Source organism: Thunnus thynnus, chromosome 20, assembly GCF_963924715.1.
Source record: "Thunnus thynnus chromosome 20, fThuThy2.1, whole genome shotgun sequence".
NCBI lineage: Eukaryota > Metazoa > Chordata > Actinopteri > Scombriformes > Scombridae > Thunnus > Thunnus thynnus.
Genome location: NC_089536.1, coordinates 12,073,807 through 12,100,991, shown reverse-complemented (window position 1 = coordinate 12,100,991; position 27,185 = coordinate 12,073,807). Strand labels below are relative to the sequence as shown.

General features: G+C 39.9%; 1 protein-coding gene and 1 long non-coding RNA gene across 12 annotated transcripts in view; one reads left to right on the top strand and one right to left on the bottom strand.

The window, feature by feature from the left end:
• Nucleotides 1-27,185, top strand: part of LOC137172565 (uncharacterized) — a 225,102-nt gene that overhangs the window by 141,947 nt on the left and 55,970 nt on the right. For all 5 annotated transcript variants that reach the window (XR_010925007.1, XR_010925006.1, XR_010925009.1 and 2 more), the window contains exon 5: nucleotides 11,338-11,533. This is a non-coding gene — a long non-coding RNA (uncharacterized lncRNA). The remainder of the gene's footprint in view (nucleotides 1-11,337; nucleotides 11,534-27,185) is intronic.
• The window catches only part of LOC137172560 (calcium-activated potassium channel subunit alpha-1a-like), a 97,594-nt gene continuing 79,547 nt past the window's right edge, over nucleotides 9,139-27,185 (bottom strand). For 6 of the 7 annotated variants that reach the window (XM_067577067.1, XM_067577069.1, XM_067577070.1 and 3 more), the window contains 7 exons: nucleotides 27,013-27,126; nucleotides 25,580-25,710; nucleotides 24,581-24,775; nucleotides 23,660-23,778; nucleotides 23,298-23,519; nucleotides 12,448-12,476; nucleotides 9,139-11,571 (listed from right to left, as the gene is read on the bottom strand). In XM_067577067.1, the coding sequence (XP_067433168.1) occupies nucleotides 11,420-11,571; nucleotides 12,448-12,476; nucleotides 23,298-23,519; nucleotides 23,660-23,778; nucleotides 24,581-24,775; nucleotides 25,580-25,710; nucleotides 27,013-27,126 (962 nt within the window). In that variant the 3' untranslated portion in view covers nucleotides 9,139-11,419. The remainder of the gene's footprint in view (nucleotides 11,572-12,447; nucleotides 12,477-23,297; nucleotides 23,520-23,659; nucleotides 23,779-24,580; nucleotides 24,776-25,579; nucleotides 25,711-27,012; nucleotides 27,127-27,185) is intronic. The other variant, XM_067577068.1, reaches the window with a different exon arrangement.

Genomic DNA, 27,185 nt, shown 5'->3' with positions numbered 1-27,185 from the left:
TTTACACATCCAGCACACATGCAGCAATATTATCATTAATTTGCAGGTGTGTTTGTAGCTTCCTAATGAACAAAAGTCCTATATTCACTCTCTTTTTATGGTAGCTCTATTTTTGTCTCCACTAGAATATATACCAATCTGTAGCTGCTAGATGTTTGACTGTCTTTATCAGCTAGCTACTAACTTTGTCTATCTGTTTTTTAGTGCTTGTCAGGAAATGGGTAGTGTGTTTATCAGAGCTTTATGCTCAAAACTGCTGCCTGTCTACCATAAACAAGGTTGAACCATGCACTAAATTTGCTGTAAAATGAAACAAGAAAACTAGGGTCTAAAATAGGCTAAAATGCTTGGAAGTGCTTAGTTGGGTGGGTTTGTCTCTGAATGACCCCTTTCACATTATACATACTCATTTGATTCCCTGTTGATATAAAATAAACTGATTGGTGGACATTTTAATTTGTGCATATGTAGTAGTTTACATATAAGAGTAGTGGATACATCAGATTTTCCTTGTGTTGGAGAAATTTTATTTCATTCCAAACTTCAAACATAATCATCCTCAGTCTTGAACCGAATCCTCTTTGCAACATGAAATCTATTGTATGTTACTGTTAGTAGCATCTTGTTGGCTCTCGTACTTTCACTGTGTGAAAAATTGCCTTTTCTCTATAGTCAGAGTCCTTGTGGTTGAGCTGTCTAAATGGCTAATGAATTACAGATGAACATTGACGCAAATTAATCTCCCAGAAGTCCCTGGGTAATATGGCAACCATTTAAAACTTTAATCAATAACCCTGAAGTTGAAAGCATGCAGGCGCTGCACTTGTATGGTCACAATAAACAGAATGCAGACTGCAGTCTCCTCTAAATCACCGCGACAAGCAGTCATGCTAAATCACTGGAAGTGAAAAATAAATGTCTGCATAACTTTATCAGCTGTGCTTCCATGTTTCCTTCGGGAGCAGGAGCATATCAGCAAAAACAACAGTGGAAATGAATGATTTATGGTCTAAACTAATACTTCAGTTCTCTCATATTGGTTGCTTTGGGTAATCTATGATAAAATATATAATGTATATAAATAATAAGCAGGCCAGCGTAACATTTCATTAAATACAACAGGCCCCAATGATGTCTGAATGTCAGTCAGTTTTAACTTTGCATTTTAACTCGTTTTGACGTATTCGACTATATGTAAACATTATTGTCTTTCTTCAGCAACAATGATTTCACAACCATTATGTTCAGTGACATTTCCATTATATTTCAGTTAATCAAATGTGTCAAATTATGTCATTTTATTAATTATTCAAACATACACATTAGTTTACAGTTAATTTACAATATAATCTGTTTAAAAACAATGTCTGAATTTTGATATTTATCATTTCAGAGGTATTCTTTAATATTTAGTATTCTTTGTCAGCATTTTAGTTAAATCAACTCATAATTCATATTTTGGTACTGTAAGGTTTAGTAAGTTACAGTGTGGAAGCTGTCAGTGATGATAAAAGTGTAATAGCTTTGTTAATAGATTTTTGCACACTATTATAACTGCTATTAATTGTTCTTTTGAACATAATGAAAGAGGAGAGCACACAGATACAGTGGATGGCTACCCTGGATGCTAAGTGTCACATCCTTTGGCTGTGTCACCCCTTGACACATTAATGACTCTGAAAGGTTAAAAACTGATTGCGCTAGGCTATAAAAATGTTCATTTAAATCACTGTGATTATGTTCTCCTGACAGCTTGTTTGAGTATCATTGTTGTTTCTTCCATAAGCTAATGGTTAATACATCTGATCCACCTGTGTATGACTTTGTTTTGTCTCATACATATTTCATTAACAGGGCTGTATTAGGATGTAAGATTACAAGATGCACAAAAGATAACCAGTGTTTTCATTTGCTTTAGTGTACCAACATACTGCATATCCACAGTACACAGTGCCCAAATTGCTTCCATGCTGTCATGCTAATGACTCTTCAATTGTCTGCAGACGCCTATGAATGCTCTATTCTTCTCTTACACTGACACAATAACATTTTATTACCCTCCTCCTCATCTTCCTTGTTACATGAATTTGGCCCACCACAGACAAATTATGTGTAGATGCAAGCTCTGCGTTTCCCTCATCTGTCTCTTCCTCCCACTATCCCTTTCCTGCGCTCCATCTTTCAGAACTGTAACCTACAGTCGCCAGCTGTGCAGGGAGCCCCAGAGTGTATTCATGGCGAGCTGCACTTCATCACACACAGCCGCACAGCTGCCAACTTTACTCGGAGCGTACTCCAGCCTCCCTACCTCTGGCCATGTTTTTTTGTGTCTGTGAGATCCTGCACTGCTGCTGCATGCTTCTTTCTCCCCAGCTGCTGCCCTGCTGGAGAAGGTGGGGTGAACTGTTAATGGCCTGTGGAGCACAAACAGAGGTGCCTGCCACTGCCAGTGGGCAGGTTTACAGCACACCTTCCAGTAAAAACACAAAACTAAAACAAACAGCTCCATTCAAAGTTATACTAGCTAAATAATTCTTGTAGTGTAGGGTTTAACAGTGCTCTTTTTGTCTTCCAACTTTCTGCAAAAGCAATAATGTATCGATTGTTGATGCTTCTCTCTGCTGGTCTCTTGTTGATATTTTGATACGGCATTAAAATATCTCCCGCATGTTTGGCCCAGTAACAGCATAAATCTGTCCTGAGACTGCAGGGGGCCTGGTGATGAGCTGCCTCCTTCCCCGCCGACCTCTTGTCCCCAGGCGGACAGAGTGGAATACATGCCCCCCTCTTTTATAGAGTCCCATGTGTCCTCGTAGCCTATCAGGACAGAGAACTCGCCACCCCCTCCCCCCGTTTGCATATCAGGAGACGTACATCTTCCGCTGGTGGGGAGCTTTATGCAAGGTGACAGCTCCTCACACTTCAGTGTTCGGATCACCTCAAGTAGCTCAGATATCGGAAAAAATGAGCACACTTCCCACCGCGGTGACCAAATGTAGATTGACTGAGGGTATCCGCAGGCCGCTGCGCCCCTATCCTCCTGTCCTGACAGAACAGGCCTGCTGGTAACTCTCTACATAAGAGAGAGCGGAGTCTGGAGACACATCAGAGGGGAAAGCTGGCTGCAGACAGAGGAGAGAGGGGGGGCGGGTGGTAGTGGTGGTGGAGGGGAGCAAACACTTTGAAGCCATTGGAGGTGATGTCAAGTTTGCTTAGACTCAAGGATGGTGTTTGAATATGCTGGCTACTAATATGGCACCAGTATCTCTGTCCTCATCTCTGTTTTCTGTCACCATGTACAATCTGGGCTCGTCTCCTCGGCTCCTGACAATGTCCTTTCACATCATGTTATTGCACACTCGGAGCTGCAGTCAGCAAGCCGTCACTCAGCTTCTTTGTCTGAAAGTCAGGCCTGTTTTTGCCATTAATGCACTCGGTGCCTCTATAGAAGTGACGGGAAACACGCTATCTGCTTTCCCGCCAGGAAATCATTGGCAGTGGAACTGGAATATCACTCACCGTTCGCCTTATTTATACCAGTATGTCGCTACATGCTACAGGATCTGACAAGTGGCATTGGGTGTGCAAAGACGACCTAACCTGCTGCTCAGGAGTTCTCTTTATGTACAAGAATCCAGGCTTTCTTCCAAATATCTATATTGTATACATCAGCGCAATACACCCATATCATTTTCCTGCCGTGGGCAAAAACCCACTCATCCACCAGTTTTCCTGAGCATGTAAATATATTTTATTCCCACTGGGTTTGTTGTTTTTGATGTGTTTATGTAAGGTCAGCACACCCTGAAACCTTGCTGGAGAAAAGTCTAAAAATAATAATAAAGGATTTTAGATTTCTTCTAATTTCAACATACTGTTCAGCCAGTGATCCCTTTAAATAATAATCTGTCTGTCTAGACATTGTCCTGAGGCAGAAACATTTTTTGAAGGTCAGACTAAAAATTGTTCATATCCTGTCGTTTCATAATGTTAAACAGCTTTAGATCACGGGTAAAGGATTTCTTTCATGTATAGAATTTTGACAGAAAAGTTAAAATGCATTTCAAATAAAAACAGAACCTAGTTTTTGTTCTTAAAGCATCATCCTACCCTTTTCCTTATACAATGTGTATCTACTGTACCACCTCAAAAGCAAAGGAGGGTGAAAGCCATAGTTTAGCAGAAAGGTCGTGCATTCATTTGTTGAATTTCCACCTTTTTTGAGTCGATTCAGTTGGTTGTTCACAGAGGATAACATCAGCCATCACTTTATTGCCACAGAGCAATCAGACACAGCCCTCCAGTGTCTTCAGCTGACTCTTCTGGCCCTGTCAAGTCCTCCTTCAATCTGGGAGTCTGAGCAGTCGTGTGGAGGTTGACATGATTGCCTTTAAGCAGCCCCTCTTAGCCAGTGACACACAGCTGCAGCCAGGCACCTCTTCTGACAGTAAGAGCACCATGATGGATTGCCTTGCCAAAACTGCTGATCAAAGGAGGTCGAAGTTCAGATGTGTGTCGGGGCTGCACTAGGCATGTGCAATCACCAGAGATGGCTTTTCCTGCCCAAACATCTGAGCGTAAGGCTGAATTTTTCTTTTGCTGATAGCTGCCTGATTGAACTGGAGAGTAATTATATCATTAATTAATTAGATATCGTATAAAGAAAAAAAAAAGATTAAAGGAATATGTTTCGGGAATATGAGTTTATTGGTGAAGAAGGTTCAACTGAACCTCAGAGTGATGATAAAGTACGTGCCTCATACTCACACTATGCCGATATTGCAGCACAGACTGCTTACTCTTTGACCAGTATTCATACAAACATTAATACACATAAAATGACATCTTTGGGCTGCAGAAGCACTCTGCTGAAAAGAGCAGACATTTAAAAGTTTCTGACATGTGTCGCGCTACCATTGAGACACTGTCACTGATGTAGGTGGAGCTGACAGCGTCCCAGCCATTGAAGATGGCTCTGGGACATACCAAGTTTGGTATGTGTCAGCTCTCATTGTTGTCAGGATACATCCTAAGTGAAGTTGGAATATGTAAACAGCATCATTAAAATAAAATTCATATGAAACATTTTGGGGTGGAGTGACGGGAAAATGTTTTTGATGTTTGCCGTTGAACACTTCTGTGGGTAAAATGCGCCTGATGCAAAATGGTTTTAAAAATAGAATACACTATCAAATACTCGTTATTCATTGAGAGTACATATTTAAGTAGATATAAATAGGTGTAAATTCAGGTTTGCCTCCACAGATAATACACTTAACCTAACAAGAGCAATTTTAAAATTTAGGGCTTGAATTCTTTAAGATAACTCGATTCAGGAGGAAATGAAGCAGAGTGAAGCGTCCCTAACTAAAGATCCTGGCTGGAGTTGGTAACTTTTGCGGCTGAGGCAACTAGGGAGTCTTATTTCTGGGCCAGATTCACATTAGTGACATTTATCATTGAGAGGGAAGATCGTATAATTAGCTTGTCAGTCTACTTTAGGCTGAGCTAGCGCTCTTTGTGAAGAAGAATGTACTGCAAGCCCAAAGAGCTGACAGCCAGTCGATAATGTAGCAATTAATGTCATAAATAATTCTAAAGCCAATTATATTAAAATGGACCTCACACTCTAAAACAGCACTTTATTTCCTATCATTTTATGATGTGTTCTGTATCAAGCAGCAGGAGCAGATTTTCTTCTTTTATTTCTACATATGGCCAACATATGGTGAAGCCATAATGTGAGACATAAAAATCCAAAGGCCCATGCAGGAGATTTATTTGTTGATTTAGTTTGCTTTTGACTTATGAATGTCTTCCTTATTGCTGAAGCATCACCCGCGGTAAAAGGCAAATACAAAGTGTAAAACCACTTTTAATCAAAATTATATTGCCTTCATGTTGCTAGCTGTATAAAATGGCTTCAGCTCATAAAGAATGTGAGTAATTTAATGGCAGTAGTGGTTAAATATATCAAATGCTCCCTCTGGCCTTGGGAGGGTCAAGCCCAGTGTGATATATAGAAAAGACTGTGATGGCTGAAGGTCGTGTCAGCTTCTTCTGCATAATGCATGAATCCTGTAACTCTCTCTGACTCCAATCTTCTGAACCTGAACCTTGGGATGAAAATTTTACTAAGTAAATCAGCGAGCATGCTGGCATTTCTATTAACCTCCTGTATTGAACTGACAGAAACATGAATCACAGTAAATAATATCTTGCAAATTGTAAATCATGTTTACAACTTGGGCTGAGAAGTGATGTTATGGGAGTGCCATCTGTTTGCTGTACGTTACTGCTAATTTCTTTGCATGGAAGCAAAGGAGAAGGTGTTTTAAATGAGCAAAATTATAATGTAGTACCACAAAAACAGGAAATGTCTGATTGCAGATGCCGAGCCAAATTGCATCCACCTTAAAACAATTATATCTGAAACCAAACCACATTTAACTAACTACATATGGTATTTTATATTAAAGTGGAAATATACTATGATTGTACAGGTTATATTTTGTTTTTGATGAGTGGTATTTCCCACTTCAAACATGAAAATAGCCAAGAGCTTTGATTTATGCATGCATGGAGTGAAACAAAAGAAAAAGAAATGTTGACCTTTACAGGGAACATAAAGGGTCAGTGCAGCAACTGTGCCTTACAGGCAAATTGCCTCCCAGTGCCGACAATCTATCCTTACAGCAGGGATGAAATCCTTATCTTTTGCCATTTGTTTGCTGTTTCTCCAGTAGAAATGTGGAGAGGCATAATGTTTCTTCTGCGTACAGGTCAACTATTTAAAAAAAAGAAAAGAGAGAGAAACAAATTAAGTCTTTGTGAAGGAAATGTTAACAGTAAAGTTTTCCTCAATTTAAATCATATTCAGAGAAATATTCAAGTGGCAGCGCTGAGAATCTTTGTTTTGTTTTATATAGTGCATGCAAGCGTACAAGCTCTCCTGCCCTCCTTCATTTCTGTATCAAAGGGTAAACTAATGCAAAATGTATATGGCCCTTGGCACAAAAGATGGTGGTGCAACTTGGTACAGGAAGATCTGTGTGCTAAAAGCTTGAAACATCTGTGTAAACACATGGCCTTTTTCCAACCATGTAGACAATGTTCTCATAGCCTTAAGATAGATGTCCAAGGCAATATACCTTGCCCCGGGGCCATGCTGGAATGGCTTTGAACATCTGAAAAACCTTGAGCTTCAAGCAATATCCACTTTCAATATTCCAGCTTGACTGCAAAGCAAAGAAGAATTCAACCTATGGCTTTTATTTGACCCTTTGTTGTTCTAAGCATTGGATCGATGGTACCTGCACAGAGGGGAAATGTTTTAGATATTAAAAAAATACAAAAGTTTTAATGATGCTGTGATATTTTTTGGTTCCTTTTTGTCAGATTATGTTCAAATGTAAGGGGATTTTTATATAATAGGGTTTAGAAAAGCAGGGGCAAACAAAACAAAAACGAGAGGGCCCTCTGCCTTTGTTGTTGTTCTTTAATTCTGTTAATAGCCCAAGGTAAAGATTTATCTGCTCTTGTCAATTTACCTCAGCCTCAATATAAAGCACCAAGGTCACTTTTTCCTTGCCTGGCCCACAGGATTAAATTGTCATGTCCCTCTAATAGGCAGCACAGGGAATCATTAGTCCAGCTCAGCTGCCTGACTGATAGGCATTTCAGTCCAATCATGGGAGTGTGCCGCCACAGGCCAGCCAGTATTGACACTGTGTCAGGACTGAGAGGGGACGCCTTAATCAGCCAGGACACTCTCAACATTGATTTGACAAGCTTCAGTATAATGACCCCCTTGTTTTGGTAAAGGATCACTGTTTATCCAGGCTGGCATTGATGATAGTGCTGCATTGTCATGGAAACTATTATCACGAGCCAAGCCTGTGCAGCTGGACAAGAGTTGTCTTCACAGGGGGACCATGGATTTTTGTGTGTATATACACGCACAGCACAGTGTGGTGGCTAGTAACTCCAGTTTGAAGTTGTAGTTGCACAGATTTTTCTTGGGAAAATAAATCTCATTAACAAAATCAGTTTTTCAGAAGATATGTTGGCTGATATAAATGTGAACTATCATAGTATATATCACATATCATTCAACATAAGTTACAAAATTGTAAATAATGCAGTTCCTGGTTGTAACAATTTCAGTTTTTGGTTTTTTTTTTTAGATTATAGATATACTTTTTAAAAACAAAAATTGTAAGTTTCTATTTTTTCAAATTAGCTGAGCTACTCCACAGTCTTTCCACATACCTATTGGTAACTGCAGAAGTACGCCCTGGTGTATGACCACTCCTGGTTGGAAATCACTGAGCTAGGCCAACTGTTGAAACCACAATTCGCTATGGTTAAATAACACTCCTTAGCTAGCTGAGCTGTTGTTTTTGTCTTAAACCATTGTGGTTTAAATTATCCAGTGAGATTATTTCTGTTTGTACAACTGCTTCTTCTACTGTACATTTCTCGAACAAATCAGTGCTTTACTGCATGTTCCTACTGTATGTGATAGCGGTTGATAACGAAACATTATTAATGACAATCATCGTCATAATATGATATGGTACATGGATATTAATTATTCTCAGCACATCACTGTATAGTAACCTTTATTTAAAATCCATTAAATCCATTTAGTTGTCCTTATAGTTGATGTAAACATTAATAATAATGTTTTTTAGTGTGATAGCTACATGTGTTTGTTTACCAAGAAGGTGACACTGCCACTGGCAGGAGGATCAGGGAAACCAGCGGCCTCTCTAGCTGCCTGTGCGGCGGCGAGGTGTTAGACTGTAAATATTATTGGCATGCTGACAGTCTCCCACAGTGCCATGGTGTGTAAAATCATTAACAAGCAACATGATGGGCCGTCTCCATCCCCAAGGTGAGAATGTGGAGAGTGTTTTTATCAGCCATTATCCAGAGGGTGCACCGAAGTGTCCAGTGTCACATGATCTGTCTGGCCATCAGGAAGTGCCTTATGTCATTATCACTGAGAAGGCTTTATATAGTCCCTGTGCAATGCATTTAAGTAAAATGTGTAAGTAATGTCTTCTGTGCTGAGCCTGGTGGCAAAATATTAAACTAATTTTCTGGGAAAATCTGGAGAAAAAACACAAGACATACTGTAGAACACAATACATCAGCTTTTAATTTGTGAAAATACAAAATGAAATCATGTACAATTTATGTACAAGCCTATTTGTACAAGACAATAAACTGTATTTATTATTGGGTATTATGACATAGTCAGAAATATCAACTTAGCACTGTCATTGTATCCACAAGTCAATGTGCTAAAAAAAAATGCACAAAATAATACAAACTAGACCGCAATGCTGAATGTCTCTCAACCCCACAGGTACTGTCAAACAAGAATATTTTTCAAACAAGAACACACTAGAAAGAAATATTTTACATTAAGCTTTACAGATTTCTTTGAAGAGTACATAAATTATGTCATAAAACATGAATTGCTATCAGGCTCTGCTATCGATAATTGATTATTTAAAAAATAGCTTTAAGACTTTTCAAATGATTTACTACAGTTCTAGTTATCTCCAGGGAATTACATTAAATCTGATCTTTTTGAAGCGTCATTCAAAGAAATTCAAAGTCTAGTTTTTTTTTTGTGTTTTTTTTTTTTAAAACAACGGATTCTGAGCTTGCATGATGGAAAGCAAAGAGGAAAGTAGATTTCTCAGTCTCACAGCAAAAGTAAATTTTGCTTAAATTCAGCAAACTAGAAGCCTCTTTTCGCAGCAGTGGGTCTTCTGGAGTCCTCCATTGGCTTCAGCACTGCCTGGCACATTACTGGCACTGAGGGATGGATGGTTTGGATGTTCTCTGTGCCAGTAAAAATGTCACAACCTTTCTCTTTTCACATCCAACACAAATCCTAGGCTAGACTGTGACGCATCCTTGGTGGATTAAGGATATTATGGATTGCTTGTTTTGTTTTTTACCTTTCTTTCCCCTTCATTGATCCTGAAGTAAAGTGACAACAGTGCCGATATAGCTTTGCTCTATTATTTATATAAGACATGATTAATAACCACTCTTGGCTCTGCATTCTGGCCTCATCTGCTTACAAACTACACAAATGATTGGTGCTTCATCAGATGTGTATAACTTGTTTGTCTTATGGATATATCAGATATGCGATCACCAAGATGGTTTACCAACACAACAGAAGCTGTCAGAACATATAAATAGCCCAAATTGAGTTTTATGATAGAGCTGTTTTTCATGTATCTACAAAAAGCATGAACATGTCTGATTATGGCATTAAGATTGGTCATGGAGTACATGCAAGCACTTAATGGCCTCCAAGACAATCCTGTGTCAGGCAGTGCTTACAGCCAAAGGAGGACTTAAAAGATGCCCACTTCATGCGATATGTGGCTTTTACATTTAACTCCTACAGACTTATCATATGGTGCCATGTTATAGTATTTGGCTTTGCTGTCTATGGAGTCTCAAGTCAATGAATAGCTCTTCTATTGTATTAGAAAGTGTGTGAGTTTTGGTTACATCATAATGTTGCCATCAAAACAGCTCTATCATATTTGGCTATTGACCAAAAAAAAGAAAAAAGAAAAAGAATATCCCTAACTTTTTACCCCTGGAGAAACTCTGCAGATACTTGAACGCTTTACTTAATAAGATTTCTGGGGTTTTGGACATTGCAACCAAACAGCAACAAGAAAACATTTATTACAAATGACAAAAAAGGCAAAGATAAGACAAATATAAATGGATAGAGATAAGGCTGGAGCCAAATGCCATTTACACATGGACACTGGCCATCATAACTGTCACAAATGTTGTGAATTAGCTCCAAATGGCAAAGCAATCACTGAGAGTCAGTCACTAACAATGCCATTGTGGTGGGATTGCAGCTGGATGTAAAATACACATTTTAATATACTGTACAGAATAACTCTGCAACACTGGGTAAAGTAAATGCAGTAGTAGTAGTTGTTCATCAACAGCTAAAAAGGCAACTTTTATCTTTGCAAATCTTGATCCAGTAATTATAATATTCACCTTTTTTAGTGGTAGTAATCATTTTTACGTTGCTGTTCTCCTTCAAGTGACCCTCATTCCCCAAAATGGAACAAAAAAATAATGGAGTCTGGTCACCACTACAGATTAGCTGTGCAAACAAGTAGTTAAGTGTGGGTGCAACATTTGACTATGATTGTCTTCATGTACAAGGATTCTAAATCTGCATGTACAATAAGCTTGCTGTAGAGGTGAATGAGGAAAGCAATTATGTGTTCATTCCATCTAATGGCCAATGATGATTTGTGTTTGCAGATGATAAAATATCCCAGTCTGACACCTACACGATGAGTCTTCTGGGAGTCAAGGCGTCCAGGTGTCAGCGAGGGTCCGGAGCTCAGCACTCGTCTTCTGCTTCTTTGATGGGTGGAATCAAGCTGCTTGTGGATTTACACTGACTGACTTGGTTGATGGAGAGGGTATTCACAGGCTTGATCTGTATGGTCCTCAGGTGGGTATTCTCTGGCTCATCTGTAAACCATGTCTTTTCTGAGAAAGAGCCAAAATCATATAAAGACAAAGAGGAGGGACATCAGACAGTTAATGCTACATGGCCGTCGATTACAATTTCAGTGTCATCAAATTGGTTTGTGTTTTAAGCACACACAGAACATTGGGAGGACATTGTATATTTTAAAATAATCATTTGTATAGATGGTGTAGAAAGAAATTCTGACATGATAAAAATATGCTCCAAAATGGGTCTTTTTTAATGGCAGGTAAGTATCACTTAATGTCCCATCATTGTCCCATTTTTCACCTCTGTAATGTGACTCATCTCAAGGCTGTAAATGTCTTTCACATATACCATACTGCTATTGAAGCATGCTGTTTTGTTGGGTCAGCAAACATGCAGATCTGTTTTCATACTTCACGGTACCAAATAAGAAGTTAATACCTTCACAATTCATACTGTCAAAGGGTTTTTTTTCTTTTTGAGGGGCTTCAGGCTTTTGGCTTGATGCAACTTTCTTTTCTTATTGTTGGAGATGGGTATTTTGGCATTATATATTGCTGATGATACATCCACTTGGCAATGTCCATGGTCATGCATTTTCATCAACATGACTTAAGGCTGTAGGTTAAGACAATACATTAACACATATGCCAGTAGATACATGTTGCCAATAATAAAACATCAAACATCACTTGATAGAGAATAAGCTGAAGTAGCATCAAACCATTCAGTTTCAATCACATTCTACAGTCAAACCTACAGTCACATGTACTGCATAGGTCATAACCATGCGCTCCCGATGCAGTCACCAAACTACTTGGCTTTCATTCAGAGGGCAAAATGTCAGCAAGAACATGACCGTATTTGATGCATTATTTAACATCATGCATAACCATTCACTTCCATACCTTGGCCCACTCTATTCATCCTTGTTGCACTTTGGAAAAAGAAAGTAGTACACTAAATGTAAGCTAAATGGGAAATACTTATATGACCATTAATAACAAAAACTGCACAACATGATGATCAAGGTATAAAAACAGCAGATGCTCTCATTACATATGAATGTAGAGTAGGTTAAACAGTAGGGAGCAACTCAGCAAATAATAAAAACAGAACATGGATCATGTCAGAAAATCTTTTGAGTGCAGTTACTGTGCATCTAGCCACTGTAGCATGTGTCAAGCAGCCACATTGGGCCCATGCCTGTTGCCAAAGCAATTGGAAGGAGGATGTTGTCCATGTTTCAGAGGTAATTCAGAACCCAATGAGCAGCATGCAGCTAATATGTATCAAATATATATTATATAATATCATATTATATAATATCAAATGTGTTATATAACATACTGAAATCAGCACAAAACAAGAAGGCTCAGCAACTTTATGTAGAAATAAATATATTTCAGTAAAATGGGCAATGTAAATGAACTTGCGTAGCTGAACTTGTTTTCTTATTCCAAATGGGCACCGATTACTAACCAGTGAAATCTTGTTGTGTTCATTCAGCAGCTGTGAAAATGTAATACATGCTCATTCGTTTTTTGAATGAACAATCAAACAATATTTAATGTGAATATTCCCACAGAAACAACATTATATTTGAGAGTACTTTGAGAATGCATACCTCCACAAATTGTGCAAAATCCTCTAAATGTGTTGCTCAAATAATAGAAAATGTTTAAATATTTGTAATAAAATACACACAGTGACAGACAATAATACTTGTTAAGTGATAGCAGCCATGATTTTTGGGAAAACCTATATCATGTCTGGGAATACTGTGGCACTTTGTACAATTTTTGAGTTATGGACATTAAAATTTGTCATGTTCCTATATTGCCAGCCACAGTCAAAATGCCATGCTCTTGGATAGGGGTTTGCACCTTTTCTTGAGTACCCCTGGGGTTAGAGCCACCAGGTGGGTTTGGTGATACTTATGAACCTCCGGCTGAGCACTGCTGTGTTGGAGTTTTCCCCGAAAATGAGAGGGTTGCCTCTATGTGACGGCATTCTGCAAAGATGAAGGCTAAAATTATTCTTTGTGTGTTTGTGCCTGTACAGCAAAAAACAGTTTTGAATTTCCAGCCTCCTTAGAGTCTCTCAGGTTTAGGTCCTTTATAGGGCACCACCTGAAGACTCCATACTGTTGTTGCAGGACTTCTATGGTTGCAAGTACAAAAAAGGGTTGTGGCATACCATTAGACAACTCAGTCTATTCTGAGCAGGGAGGAGAACTGCTTACCTCAACTGGGGCTATTGTTCAGCAAAGGCACTCTCACCTAAATGAACCTAAAGGAAGACCTTGCCCATTATTTTGGTGGAGGTGACTGAGGTATTGAAAAGGCTCTGCAGTGGCAAGGTGCCAAGAGTGGATGAGATGTGTCCTATTATATCTATTATTGTTAAGGTATCTTAGTTGACAAGCCTTTTCAATATCCTGTGGCAGTCTGGGACAGTGCCTATGGATATAAAGTTTTGCTCCACATCTGGGTACCACACTGCTCAGCCTAATAAATTACGCCAGTGTGCTGGCAGGCCCTGATTAGTTGTCAAACCTCAGATTCTGCAGGAGCTACGGAGATTCCTTTCTGGTTGTGGAAGAATCGAGAAGTTCTTGTAAGGGTACTGGAGGGGTAATAGGAGATTGCCAGTCCACTCTACATACATTTTGTGGACTTCAGTTGTGGTGTCCTGTGGGCGTACTGGCAAAAATTAGGTACTGAGGCTGTAGCTACAAGCCATCTGGCACTTGTATAACTTCAATTAGAGCTGTGTCTGTATACTGGGCAATAAGTCAAGTGTGTTCTTAATGGGCACTAGGTCCTCCAAAGAAATTCTTTGCCATGGATTCTGTTTGTGGTTTTCAAGGAAAGAATATGTCAGTGCAGCCAAAGAGTGGGTAGTGTTCGGTTTGGTGAGTTAAGGGTGCAGTGGGTAGAATTTAGTGGCATATAGCGGAACAGACTTGGCAGAAATGGAATGTAATATTCATAGGCATGTTTTAATTAGTGTATAATCCCATGAAAATAAGAATAATTGTGTTTTTGTTACCTTAAAATGAGCCTTTTATATCTACATTGGGAGTGGGTCCTCTACCATGGAGCCTGCCATATTGAACCGCCATGTTTCTACAGTAGCCCAGAGGGCTTTTAGTGGCCACCCTAGGTTCTCCTACACTGTAGGAAGGGGAGAGGTATTAATTTGGTTGCAATCTGCAACCTCACCACTAGATGACACTAAATCCTACACACTAGTACTTTAATGACTGAATCTTTGCCTTTTTGCTGATGATATAGTTCTGTTTACTTCATTGAACCGTAACCTCTGGCACAGCCAGTAAAAAGTCGGCCCCAGGATGTTTCGCTAGCCTGCAAAACACTCACACCAGAGCAGCGTTAGCTGTTAGCACAAGTTTTTAGGTGTAGTTTGGCATTAAATAAGCAGCTGTGTGTGTCTGACTATGGATGGTGGAACAGTTGAATGGATTTGTGGAGTTTGTTGGTTTCAGTGGTGGCTGTTAGCAGTTGGCTCTGCTTATTAGCCTCTGAACTGCAGCAGCAGCATGCAGGCAGAGCAAGCAACTGCTGGACTTCACATCTGTTGATCCCTGTAGGACTCCACTCAGATCTGAAATGTTTAGAGAAAGTTTATGGTTTGTTTGCTGTTTGACAGGCAGGTAGGAGGCTCTGTTATCTATGAGTGTAGCTGTGCTGTCAGTAAACAGTCTGAACTCAACAGAGTTTTTTCTGATGGAGCTGAAAGTCCAGTTTTCATGTGGTTTGAGGTCCCCGCATTAATCACCGACACTGTCAAAGGATATGAGTTTAAACCTCCAGACTAACAGATGTTGCAGATTTAGAGAGAATTCAGACTGAAATAGGATTATTTTTCTGCTTCTAAACAGTGAGATCGATAAGTCAGAGTTTACACTGAACATGGGTACAAATAGTTTGTCTAGTTGTCTCAAATTAGTTATTTATGGTCTCAAAGTTTTGAGCTTTTCAAATGATGATCAGTAAGTGTCTGCTCGCAACTCATCCTTTAAACCTGTAAAAAACTCTGCTGGAGAAATGCAAGTTTGTAAATGTGAAGAAATTATTTGTGATTGTAGAAAAAAATTATGTCTAATATAATTTGTGCACAAAATTTCATTCAAAGAGGTTTCACAAACACTCTGAATGCTTTTGAGAGTGTGAATTAGGGCTGAAACAAATGGTTGAGTAATCAATTAGTTGATTGACAGAAAATTGTTGACAATTATTTTGATTATCAATTAATTGTTCAAGGTATGTTCCAAGCAAAAAAAAGTTTGCAGATTCTAGCTTCTCCAGTTTGAGGATTTGATGCTTTTCTTTCTGTTTTCATATCGTAAACTGATTATTTTTTGGTTTTGCACTGTTGGTTGGACAAAATAAAACATTCAAACACATCATCTTGGACTCTTAGAAAAGTGAGATAGACATTTTAAGCTGTTTTCTGTTACAGACTGAACAGTTAATTTAATCGAGAATATAATGCCGCACCGTGCTCTGCGCTCTGTATAATTTCCTGTTTTTTTTTGTCCTTTGCCAATCACATGTCTGGATGTGGGAGACAAACCTGCACCAATAAAGCTCCAAAGTGTGTGGTGAGGAAATATGACCCTGAATACATTAAATGTGGATTCATAATGACAGGCAGTAATGCTGAGACGAAAGCACAGTGTGTTGAATATGGCAAAATCCTGTCAAATGAGCACTAAAACCACTGAAGCTCCAGAGACACTTAAACACAAAGCACCTGGGATGTGTGTGGAAGCCAAAAGAATATTTCCTAAGGAAAGGGACGGGTTTCAGTCAGACTCAGTCAAAAGCCACTGAAAGCTGGATATATGGTTGCTGCTCATGTAGCTTGTTGCAAGAAACCCTTTACGATCGCAGAGGAGCTTATTTTGCCTAGCACCGTGGATATGTGCCGAGTGTTACAGGGGGAGGCAGTTGCAACCAAAATTCAGTCAGTACCACTCTCCAGTGACACCATGAGCAAAAGAATTGTTGACATGAGTGATAGCATTGAATGCCAACTTGTGGAAAGAATAAAAGCAAGCCCATACTTTTCCATACACCTAGACGAGTTGACTGACGTTAGCAATGCTGCTTTCGTTTTTGTAAGATACTGCAGGGACAGTAATCTTCACAAGGATCTACTGCTTTGCAAAGAGCTTCCCACAAGAACAATGGCAGAAAATGTAATGCGCTACCTTGATAATTACTTCACTGAAAAAGGTCTTGATTGGAAATGACAGAAATGCATTGTGGTGTTGTCAAGCAGATCCAAGAGAGGGCGCCTGATGCCAAGTGGACGCATTGTTTCTTACACAGGGAAAGTCTAGCAACAAAGCAGATGTCACCAGAACTACATGTAGTCATGAGTGTGACTGTGAAAACTGTCAACTATAAGAAAAATGCAGTCAACTCAAGGTGTTTTGCTGCTCTCTATGAAAGACTTGATGCAGATCATTTGCAGCTCTTGTCCTACAGTGAAGTAAGGTGGCTTTCAAGAGGACATGTGCTTAATCACTTTTTTTAACTGAAAAAACAAGTTTCTGGAAGAGCAGCACTCCCCTCTTGCTGAGTATTACCCTGATTGTAACTTTTGTGCAAAACTGGCCTACTTATTAGATATATTTGACCAGTTAAATCAGCTCAGCATATAAATGCAAGGCAGAAACAGCACAGTGTTTTTGATTGCTGACAAAAATGAGGGCTTCAAGAAAAAACTTATTCTTTGGAACAGAAGAGTCATGGAGGGACAATTTGACATATTTTCACGCCTAAGTGAAACTTTGGATGCCTCTTCTCATGTCAACATATCCATGGCAATAACCCATCATTTGACTCAGTAGCCACAAGTTTACAGACTACTTCCCAGAGGACCCATGACATGGAAACCTTTGGATACAGACCCTTTTTCTGTGGATCCTGCTTCAGGTGATGTGGTTCTGTCTACTGTGTTGGAAAATGAACTGATGGAACTATCATCAGAGAGCAGACTGAAGCTTTAGCTTACACAAGTTAACCTTGCTTCATTCTGGATACTGGCTGCCAGTCAATATCCCTCTCTGTCAACGGGCAATCAAATTTCTGTTGCCTTTCACCTCCATCTATTAATGTGAGTGAGGGTTTTCCATTGTGACTGTCACAAAATCAAAGGCAAGGAACAACTGAAAGCACCTTTAAATGCTTCTCTGCATGTCAGCCTCTCACCCATCCCACCACCACTTGATCTAATTATTTCCCAGAAGCAAGCCCAAGTGTCTCACTGAGGGTAAGCAGAATATTTATTTTGGTCATTACAGCTGTGACATAACACATATTTACAGCCCAGTATATTTTTTCTCCTTTTTTGTCATATTATGTGTTTACTCATTTACTTGGGAAGGTGGTTCTCGGAATTTTTTTAACAATCAGAAGTGGGCCTTAAGTTACAAAAGATTGAGAACCCCTGCTCTAGCACACACAGTTTGCAGCAGAGTGTGAACATGCATAGCTGCATATTAACAAGTCTTTGCTAGCAATGTAATTACCATGTGTAATTTCAAAGAAATTATTACTCCACCAAGTAATAATTACCATGTTGTTAGGTACCCAAACATTCATTAATATGCCTTGAAAAAGACTCTTTACAAGTTTAACAAATATAAAGTAGAAATGTGACATTCATATGTGAAAACAATGTAATTATAATGTGGGTGTAACTTTATTAATAATAATAATAATAAGTTACAGTTTCTACTTCTAAATATCTAACATAATTAATACTGCATGGTGGCAAATAACATTTAATCAGAATACCATTTAAATGTAAGAAGAATTCAAAAGTCCTAAAGAGAACATATGTATTTCATAGACATGACATAATGTAAGCTTTTAAGACATGTAATTTAAAGTGCCTTTCAAGTACAATAAGGATAAACTTTAATTTAAACAAAACAAACATTCTGCAAACACAAGTTTCAACAGAGCTAAACTTGGAATGCTATAAGGTTTAGAGACCCAGTGACAGAAAGGTTATAAAGTTATAACCAAAGACAGCACACTATAATTAAAACTAAAGGTCAAACGTTTGCTTATTCTTACTCTGAGGGGACATATTCTGTAGTATTGTACATTCTGTTGGCCCATGTCACACATTTGTTTGTTTTGGTGCTTGTGTTGTGGTGGGAGAGAGGCTATTCTGCATTATGAAGGAACGCTGGCGCATACTGGCCGGCGCATACTGGCTGCTGCTCCTCTTTGCTAAATAGAACACTGACTGTGCACTTCACTGCTCGTGTGATTAATGTGGCCTTCCTGCACTTTGTTCAAGCTTTTTATGTTTTTCTCTTTTCTGTATGTTTTGATCACTCCCTGAGTTGGAGTACATTCTATCGAACTAGTGGACTTTGGATTAACTAAAGTAAAGTACTGCCTACCTTCTCTACTGGGATTTACAGATTCTGGATTATTCAATGGAAAGTGCTTCCTACCTTCTTTATTGGGATTTGTCGATTTTTGGATTATTCAACATAAACTGCTTCCTACCTGCTCTACTGGGAACCCTTTTCTCTGGATGACAGCGGCTGTCTCTTCCTCCATCTTATCGACTCAGGTGTGCCACAAAGCCCCGTCCAGCTCCCCTGCACTCTCTATCAGCGCGGAAATCATCCAGAGCTGCACTGTCACTGATGGACCCTAGTATTTTGGGGTTTTTCTTCAACTCGAGCTCCCCTCATGTTTGCTGTAATGATCTCCACTGTGTGACTGTGGCTGTTACCAAAGCTACCATTCTGCCCAAATCTGTTTTAAATATGATGTCCTACACAGCTACAGAGTTCATGTAGCTTCCTAATTACACCTGACAAGGGGTTTTCAATCTGCTGCCAAGAGTTTGGGATTTTAAGAAACAGAACTTATTACATCCATAGAGGCTCGCACCGTGGTTTCAGTGTGGAATACGTAAGCAAAACAAACCTGGGCGTCACCATTGGAATCATTGCGAGACTACCCTATACAAGGCGAGATGCGAACTATGAAGTGGATCACAGTGTACTGCAGAGTTTGCAGACTTCAATCCTTAGCTCTGTCCCCTGCCACCATGGAATGATTTAATACACAATGTCTCACCGATAAATCCTTCCTTATACATGACAACATTTTGGACAAGGGGCTTGATTTCACGTGCCCAACTGAAACCTGGCATAAACCAGGGGACTACTCTATGCTTAATGAGGCCTGCCCTCCTGGCTATAGTTACATGGAAATAGCCTGCAGCTCTGGCTGTGCTGGTGGTTTAGCAATCATACATCGGTCTAAACTGAAACTGTCTTCCCTGCCAATGCCTGATCTTTCTTCTATTGAATGTAAAATGTAAACCTCCGTACTCCCTGATGGTGCTTCTCATCTACCACCCCCCCAAACCAAACTCATCTTTCCTCCCTGAGATACACGACCTCCTCACCTCACTCTGCTCTATGTCAACAAACGTTGTCATTGTTGGTGATATGAATATACATCGACAACCCCTCCTGTCATTTTGCAATGGTGTTCCTGAGTCTGATTGAGTGTCTTGGCCTGAAGCAGCATGTTGATGTCCCTACTCACACCAGGGGGCACACTCTTGATCTGGTCATCACTGACTCCGCCCCCATCAATAACCTACTGTACAGGTCTATCATCTGGGTGTCTGACCACGAGGTGGTCTCAATGGATTTGACATTCCTATCACCCCCTACTAAACCTAAGCGTCAAATGCTTTTTCGGAACTGGAAAAGCAGTGACCCAGCCATCATGACTATGGACCTCCAGCACATCACCTGCCCAGCTTCTGCATCAGTGGATGAACTAGTGGCACTCTACAATACAGCTCTGAGCAGTGTCTTTGATGTTCATGCCCCTGTCAAGACACGCAAGGTCAATTTTTCACGCTCTGCTCCCTGGTTCACTCATGACCTGCAGAAAATAAAAACAGCTGGATATGTCCTGAAATGACTCTGGGCTCACTGTCCATAAACTGGCCTTCCGTGAACATCAAAGGAATACTCCAACCTAATTAATAACAATCTTGGCAACCCTAAGCATCTTTTTTCTTCTGTAAATCATCTGCTGAAGCCACAATCATCTTACCCAATTGAGGCTATGGGAGAGCAATGTAACAGCTTCATTGACTTTTTCAGAGCCAAGGTCAACATCTCTACACCATTTTACTGGTGTCAGGCAGAGCCACACTGAGGAAATCCCCAGGAAGATGAAACCCTGTACTTGTGTTGTAGACACCATTCCCACAGTTCTGCTCAAATCATACATCCCCATTCTCAGCCCCTTCATCACCCAAACTGTTAACCTCTCCCTTCCAACCAGCCCACCCTGGACCCGGAAGTTCTTGCCAGCTACAGACCTATCTCCAACCTCCCTTTCCTATCCAAAGTGTTGGAGAAGGTGGTTGCTTTTAAGCTTCATGACCACCTTAAACACAACAACCAATTTGTAAAATTTCAGTCAGGTTTGTTCAGCACACAGCACTGAAACAGCACTGCTCAGGGTTGTGAATGACCTGCTGATGGCAGCTGATGCAGTGTCCCCTTCTATCCTGATTCTCTCCTTGACCTGAGTGCTCCATTTGACACTGTGGATCACACTTTCCTCTTGGAGTGCATCCACACCACCATGCACTGTCAGACTCTGTACCCAGGTGGTTTCAGTCCTACCTTTCTGAGAGGATTGAGTATGTCTCACTCGGTGGATGCAGGTCTAGATTGCTCCCTGTCACCTGCGGTGTTCCGCAAGGATCGGTTCTCAGCCCCGTCCTGTTTACCCTCTACATGCTCCCCCTTGGACGTGTCATCAGCAGACATGGAATGTCTTTTCATTGCTATGCTGATAATACCCATCTGTATATTAAAACTGCCCCAAGCCCTTCTGCAGCCATGTCACACCACAGCACCTGTCTTAAAGAGATGAAGGACTGGATGAGCACAAATTTCCTCTGAAAAAGTGAAGCTCTCCTTATTGGCACTCCACACCAGATTCAGTCATCCCCCATACCTCATCTCACCTTTGACAGTCAGGACATCCCCCTTTCCTCCTTAATTATTATTGATCCTGGTGTTAGGTTTGACCCTCAGCTGACTTTTGATGACCATAAAAGACATCTATGTTAAACCTCTTTCTACCATCTCAAACATCTCTAAATTCTGCCCTACTCTAACCCTGCCAGATGCAGAGAAACTTGCCCATGCCTTTATCTCCTCAAGACTGGACAACTGCAATGTACTCTTCACAGGGATCCTTGGCAGGAGCATCCAGAAGCTCCAGTACATTCTGAACAGCACTGCCAGAATCCTGATGAGAGTGTGAAAACACAAACAAATAACACCAATTCTGCTTCCATTGAACTGGCTCCCTGTCTTCTTTAGGATTGACTACAAAGTCCTGCTGCTCACATACAAATCCATCAACGGACATGTGCCTCCCTACATACAGGAACTGATCATACCACAAACCTCCACCCACACCCTTAGATCTGCCAGCAGCTTGCTCCTCCGTGCCCCCAGTACTAAGCTCTGCTCCGCACCATGGGGGATCGAGCCTTCTGCTCTGCTGCACCATGCTTGTGGAACAGCCTTTGTAACCATCTGACCAACCAACCTTTCTATTCAGGAAGGCTTTTTTTAATCTTGACTCTTATTACTATTTTCTTTATGTTGTGTGTTCTATGTTATTAATACTGTAGCACTTTGAGTTTCACTAAGAATGAAAAGTGCAGTACAAATTAAATTTATTATTATTATTATTATTATTATTATTATTATTATTATTATTATTATTATTATTATTATTATTATATTAACATGACAGACTGTAGATGTGAAGAAATGATTAAAAAATGCTTTCATTTGCTTTCAAGGCCTGTCCTCCACATTTAATCCAGATGGCATCATTTCACATCGGAAAAGTTTAAAAGGAGTTTGGAGTTGGAATTTTTAATGATGATGATAGCAAAAACTGAACTGGGAAGATAACCTTAATTATCCTTTTGAAGTTGATCAAATAAAACTTAGATCAAAACAAGTTCAACAGTTCATTGCACACAAACATAATTTACGTTAGTTGTAGAAATAAACACTGTACTGTCCTCTGCTACATGTGTTGTGTCTCAAAGTGTACCATAAACAAATTGTATCTGTTTATTACAGAAGATGGATATCTTGCTTCTAACTCCATCAGACTTTTGAATGGATATCCAACCTTTAAGAAATGTCCTTTTGAAGAGTTAAAATCAAGGAGGAATATGTTACATCATGATAAAAAAAACAAAAAACGATAAGATAAGAAGAATATGTTACATAATGTAAATCATTTGGGAAAAAAGGAGAAAAATTTAAACCACAGTAACAGCCAACGGATGGAAATGAAACAGCAAGAAAAAGCTCAGTATGTGGGGGGCTCACAGGACAGAGTGAAACCTTTCGTGGTCGTTTTCTTTGCCCTATGCCATGGAATTGCCCTGCTCAAGAGGAAAACCACACTGCTCTGTGCTGTGTGATGTTGTTGAATGCAAACTAAGACAAGACTAAGTTACACATACACACACGTTCAGACAAACAAACACACACATCGACACCCAGACATGTTACAGTTTGTCTGGACCTTGCAAAAAGACACACAGGACAACAGTAACTGTTGGCAGGCACTGTTCAAGGACATAGACAGTCAGAGAGCTCTAGAGGGGCACATACTTTTGTTTGTCTCGTGAGTCCCTGCTTTTGGTGCGGTTGGTACGGTTGGTGGTTGGGATAGAGTGGACAGAGGAGCTCTTTTTGCTGGAGGAATGGGACGAATGGGAAGAGTGAGAGAGGCTGGTTCGAGACTGGCCGGCGTTGTGGTCAAACTGCATCAGGCAGAATATCAGGTCTGAGGGCACCAGCTCAAACGCATATGGTGGATTGGTTATGACATACCTAGAGGAGAGAGGGAACAGATGGGAAGAGAGGTCTAAATATAGTGTTGATAGTAAGTAATTAATTTTTTTAAACATTGCTTTTTTGTGGATACCAATTTTGAATATCAAAATGTGAGGGCACAAAAAAAAAAAACTCACCGTTTGGTACATTGGCTTTGTGAGTTTAGATGTGCGTCTCGTAACCGATAGATGCCAAAGCATAGCATGTTGTATGTTTTCAGGGCTTTACAAAACAGGTCACCATAACAACCACCATCCTGCAAGACAGTGACACTAAGACAATGCACTATACAGTCTGCATTTTCACTAAAGCAACACTAAAAGCAGTAAAACAAAAACAATTTAAATATACCCCCAGCATCAAAAAATATTATAATATTGTATAATATTATACAATGTTTATCTGATACGCATGGTGATTTAAGTCATGTGTGAATCTTTCAGATAAACCCAATATACAGATATTTAGATATACGTACATATGGTTTGGTTAAATTTGGCCTATCGCTTGTTGTGTTGTTGAGGAATCAGCTCAACATCATCATATATTATGAAAGATTTTCCTAGAAATGAGTGTACACTGACATTCATCAAAGTATGTAAGGACATCACAAATAACTTGCAATAACTTTATATATTCCAAAGATTCCTGTATATATTTGATCTTGATCAGTAAAATAATTTACATTAAAATACAATTTTGATCTGTTTTAAATTGGACATAGTCATATAAAATATGTCTATGTGTTACTTTCATTTGCAACTCTCTGCGGTCCATAAGACTACAACTGACAACTCATACTGTATGACTGTAGGAATATTTATGCCCCTGAAATGTAACATTTTTCTAAATGCCAATAGGCTTATTTCATGATTGGAGTGGATTAAAACTTTATCATCACAGAATTTACCTATTTTTAGGCATATATCCCTGTTAGGTATCTAAAGTCTGAATCACAGCTGTCCCTGTTAGTCTGAATCCTTTCACTACAGCCAGCTCCCACAACACAAGCAGACAAAGATGTGCGTAGCCCTTAGGTGACAAGACCAGTCACTTACCCCGAGGTCAGCAAAGGGCCCGTCGTACAAAGCCAGCTGTGCCACGCGACACCTGTCCCTGTTTGCCAGGGTCTGTGGTGTGCTGTAGCCGCCCCGTAATGCATTCTCCTCCGCCAGCAGTCCCTCCAGCTCGGGTGTCGCCCCGCCTGTTACCAGCGTCCGGATCAAGGTGAGGATATTATCATTGAAGTATGTCTGAAGGAATGAAAGCAGAGGAGGGTGAATCCTTAAGCAAACGCCACCAAAGTCACAACTGAACACAGCCAGGCCGAGTGGTGCTATCTAACCCTGCTCTGTCGCTTCACATTGTGCTGCACTGTGAGTGAAAAGACAGGAGAATCCAATTACTGCAGGTTACTCTCACTCCCATCAGACAGAGACACAGGCAGTCCATGTACACATTCATGCTGTCCAGGCATTTCTTACAGCTAAATAACAAATAATTCTGTGGAAAAATCAGCAATTAAAAACTGCAGGTAAAACCTGAAGATTTAATTTCCTCAGTGTAGTTGTTATCTTTTTAACAACCAGTTATTGCTTTGTTGATTTTAACAAGGGCAAATGTTTGCCCTTTTCTTTGCACTGCAGTCTCTTGTCTCCCCCTGGTTGTACAGCACAGTGACATCTCCCTCAGCTGCTGACAGCACTATTGACTAAGATGATGGATGAGGGCTGTCCATTAGGTAGCATTACCTCTGTCTACACTGGAGCGCACTTGAAGGCAGCTTTGTTCTAACCTCACTCAAACTGAAAGGCAGACAAATGAAGCCGTCATACCTAGTACAAGTTCCAGTCTTGCCATCTATTGTTTTAATGGGAGCAGAGAGAGACATTTTTGGGGACCAGAGGTATTCTGCCATTTGTCCCAATATCAAAACACAAGATTTCTTTGCAAATTTCAGATAGCTGACAGATTTGATTTGTCACTGCAAAAAAATCTCTATCAAAAGCTCTTTATATCTACAGTATTGTCAGTAAGCTAAATTGACTCTGACTTACAGCACTCATTAAGGAATCCAGCACACTGACTGCAAAGGCTGTCCCACAGGCAAAAGGCTGCGTGAGGTATAACTCTGTGTCTGGGTCATCATCATCATCTTGGTCCAGGAACTGAACGTTCGAGTCATTCACTAGAAAGAGTAAACATGTACATTTCATTACTTATTTAAATTGTGCTTGTTTATTTTCTGTACACCAAACCAGATCTTATGGAAAGTTTTTGTGGTTTGAGAAAGCATGGATTGTGCATACATCAGGCAAATACTGTACTGGATTCACATGAAGAGAAGGACACAAAAGTACAGTGGATGCGCACAACAGTCAGTAGCTGCAGATATGGACTGTATTAGAAATCTGTGTATGGTTCGATGAATTCTATCTGATTTCTGAGTCCCGAATTTGGAGAAAATTGTAGTTTCTTTTAAGCGACACAAATGAAACTATGTCTAGTATTTGTGTTTGGCCTTGTGGCCAACTTGCCTCTGTCACATTCCATATCCAGGCCATTCATGCACACTCATGACACCATGCATATTGTCAAAGCTCGAGGCCTTGATTCAAAGTCCTCCTGAGGTCAATATCAGTAGCACCAATATGCCATTGTTTGTCTTGTAAATCCAAGACAGAACTTCCAATTACTTCTACTTGTATGTCAAAACAAATGAAAGTATATCATTGCCCCAGAACCTTCTTTGAAGATGTCTTTGAGCACAAAAACACATGCACTAGCTGGCAGAAAGTAATGATGTAAAATTTACTTTGAGAACTGGTACTTCTGTGCAGACAGAAATAAATGTCAGTCATATCGACAGGGCTGAGATGAAAGAGGGCACGGGCCAGAGAATGTGATCCAACAGAAGATGCTATGAAAACAGCCACAAGGACTTCTGAGGGATCAAAGGCCTTGTAATTCTTAGAAAAATAAAAGGGAAAATTTTTGCTTTGAGATAAGGGGCCAAAACAAGACAGGCAATTTCAACTAGAACCAAGGGTAAAATGTGCTCAAAGTGATGCCATGGGAATGGACTGAGCCTCTTGTGCAGCGAGAGAAATCAAAAGAAAGCTGATATGGAGGCAGCAGCAGTTACAACACTGCAGTACAGGACAGTGCCACTTCTTACCCAGCTCAGTTATCATTTGTATGCTGGTCCCACTGCTTTTATCCTGACTGAATGAAATCACAGGCACTTTTTTGCCTGGCTTTGCTAATGGCGCTAGACAAGTGTTGAGGAAAAACAGTTACTGAAGCATGTCAACAAGGGAAAAAAAAAACATAAAAACTCCATTTTTAGTACAGTTAATCAAGTGTCAACAGCCTCTAATTGCAGAAACTGTGTTTTCAGATCTGTTTACAACTATTTAACTGAAAAAAACATGCAACAGTACAGCTAGCATATCAATCAACTGACACAAATATACAGCAGCAAGCATACCTAGTTCTGTTATGATGGGAATATTTGCCCCAGTTGTCACAGAAGTCTGTCTTACTAATCCATGGACTGGGCTGTTTTCAGGAGAAGATCTATCCATCCCTGGTGGTGTGAAGCCTAAATGGACACAAACATGACAAAAAGCCTATCTGTTAATGCAATATTCAATACTTCAT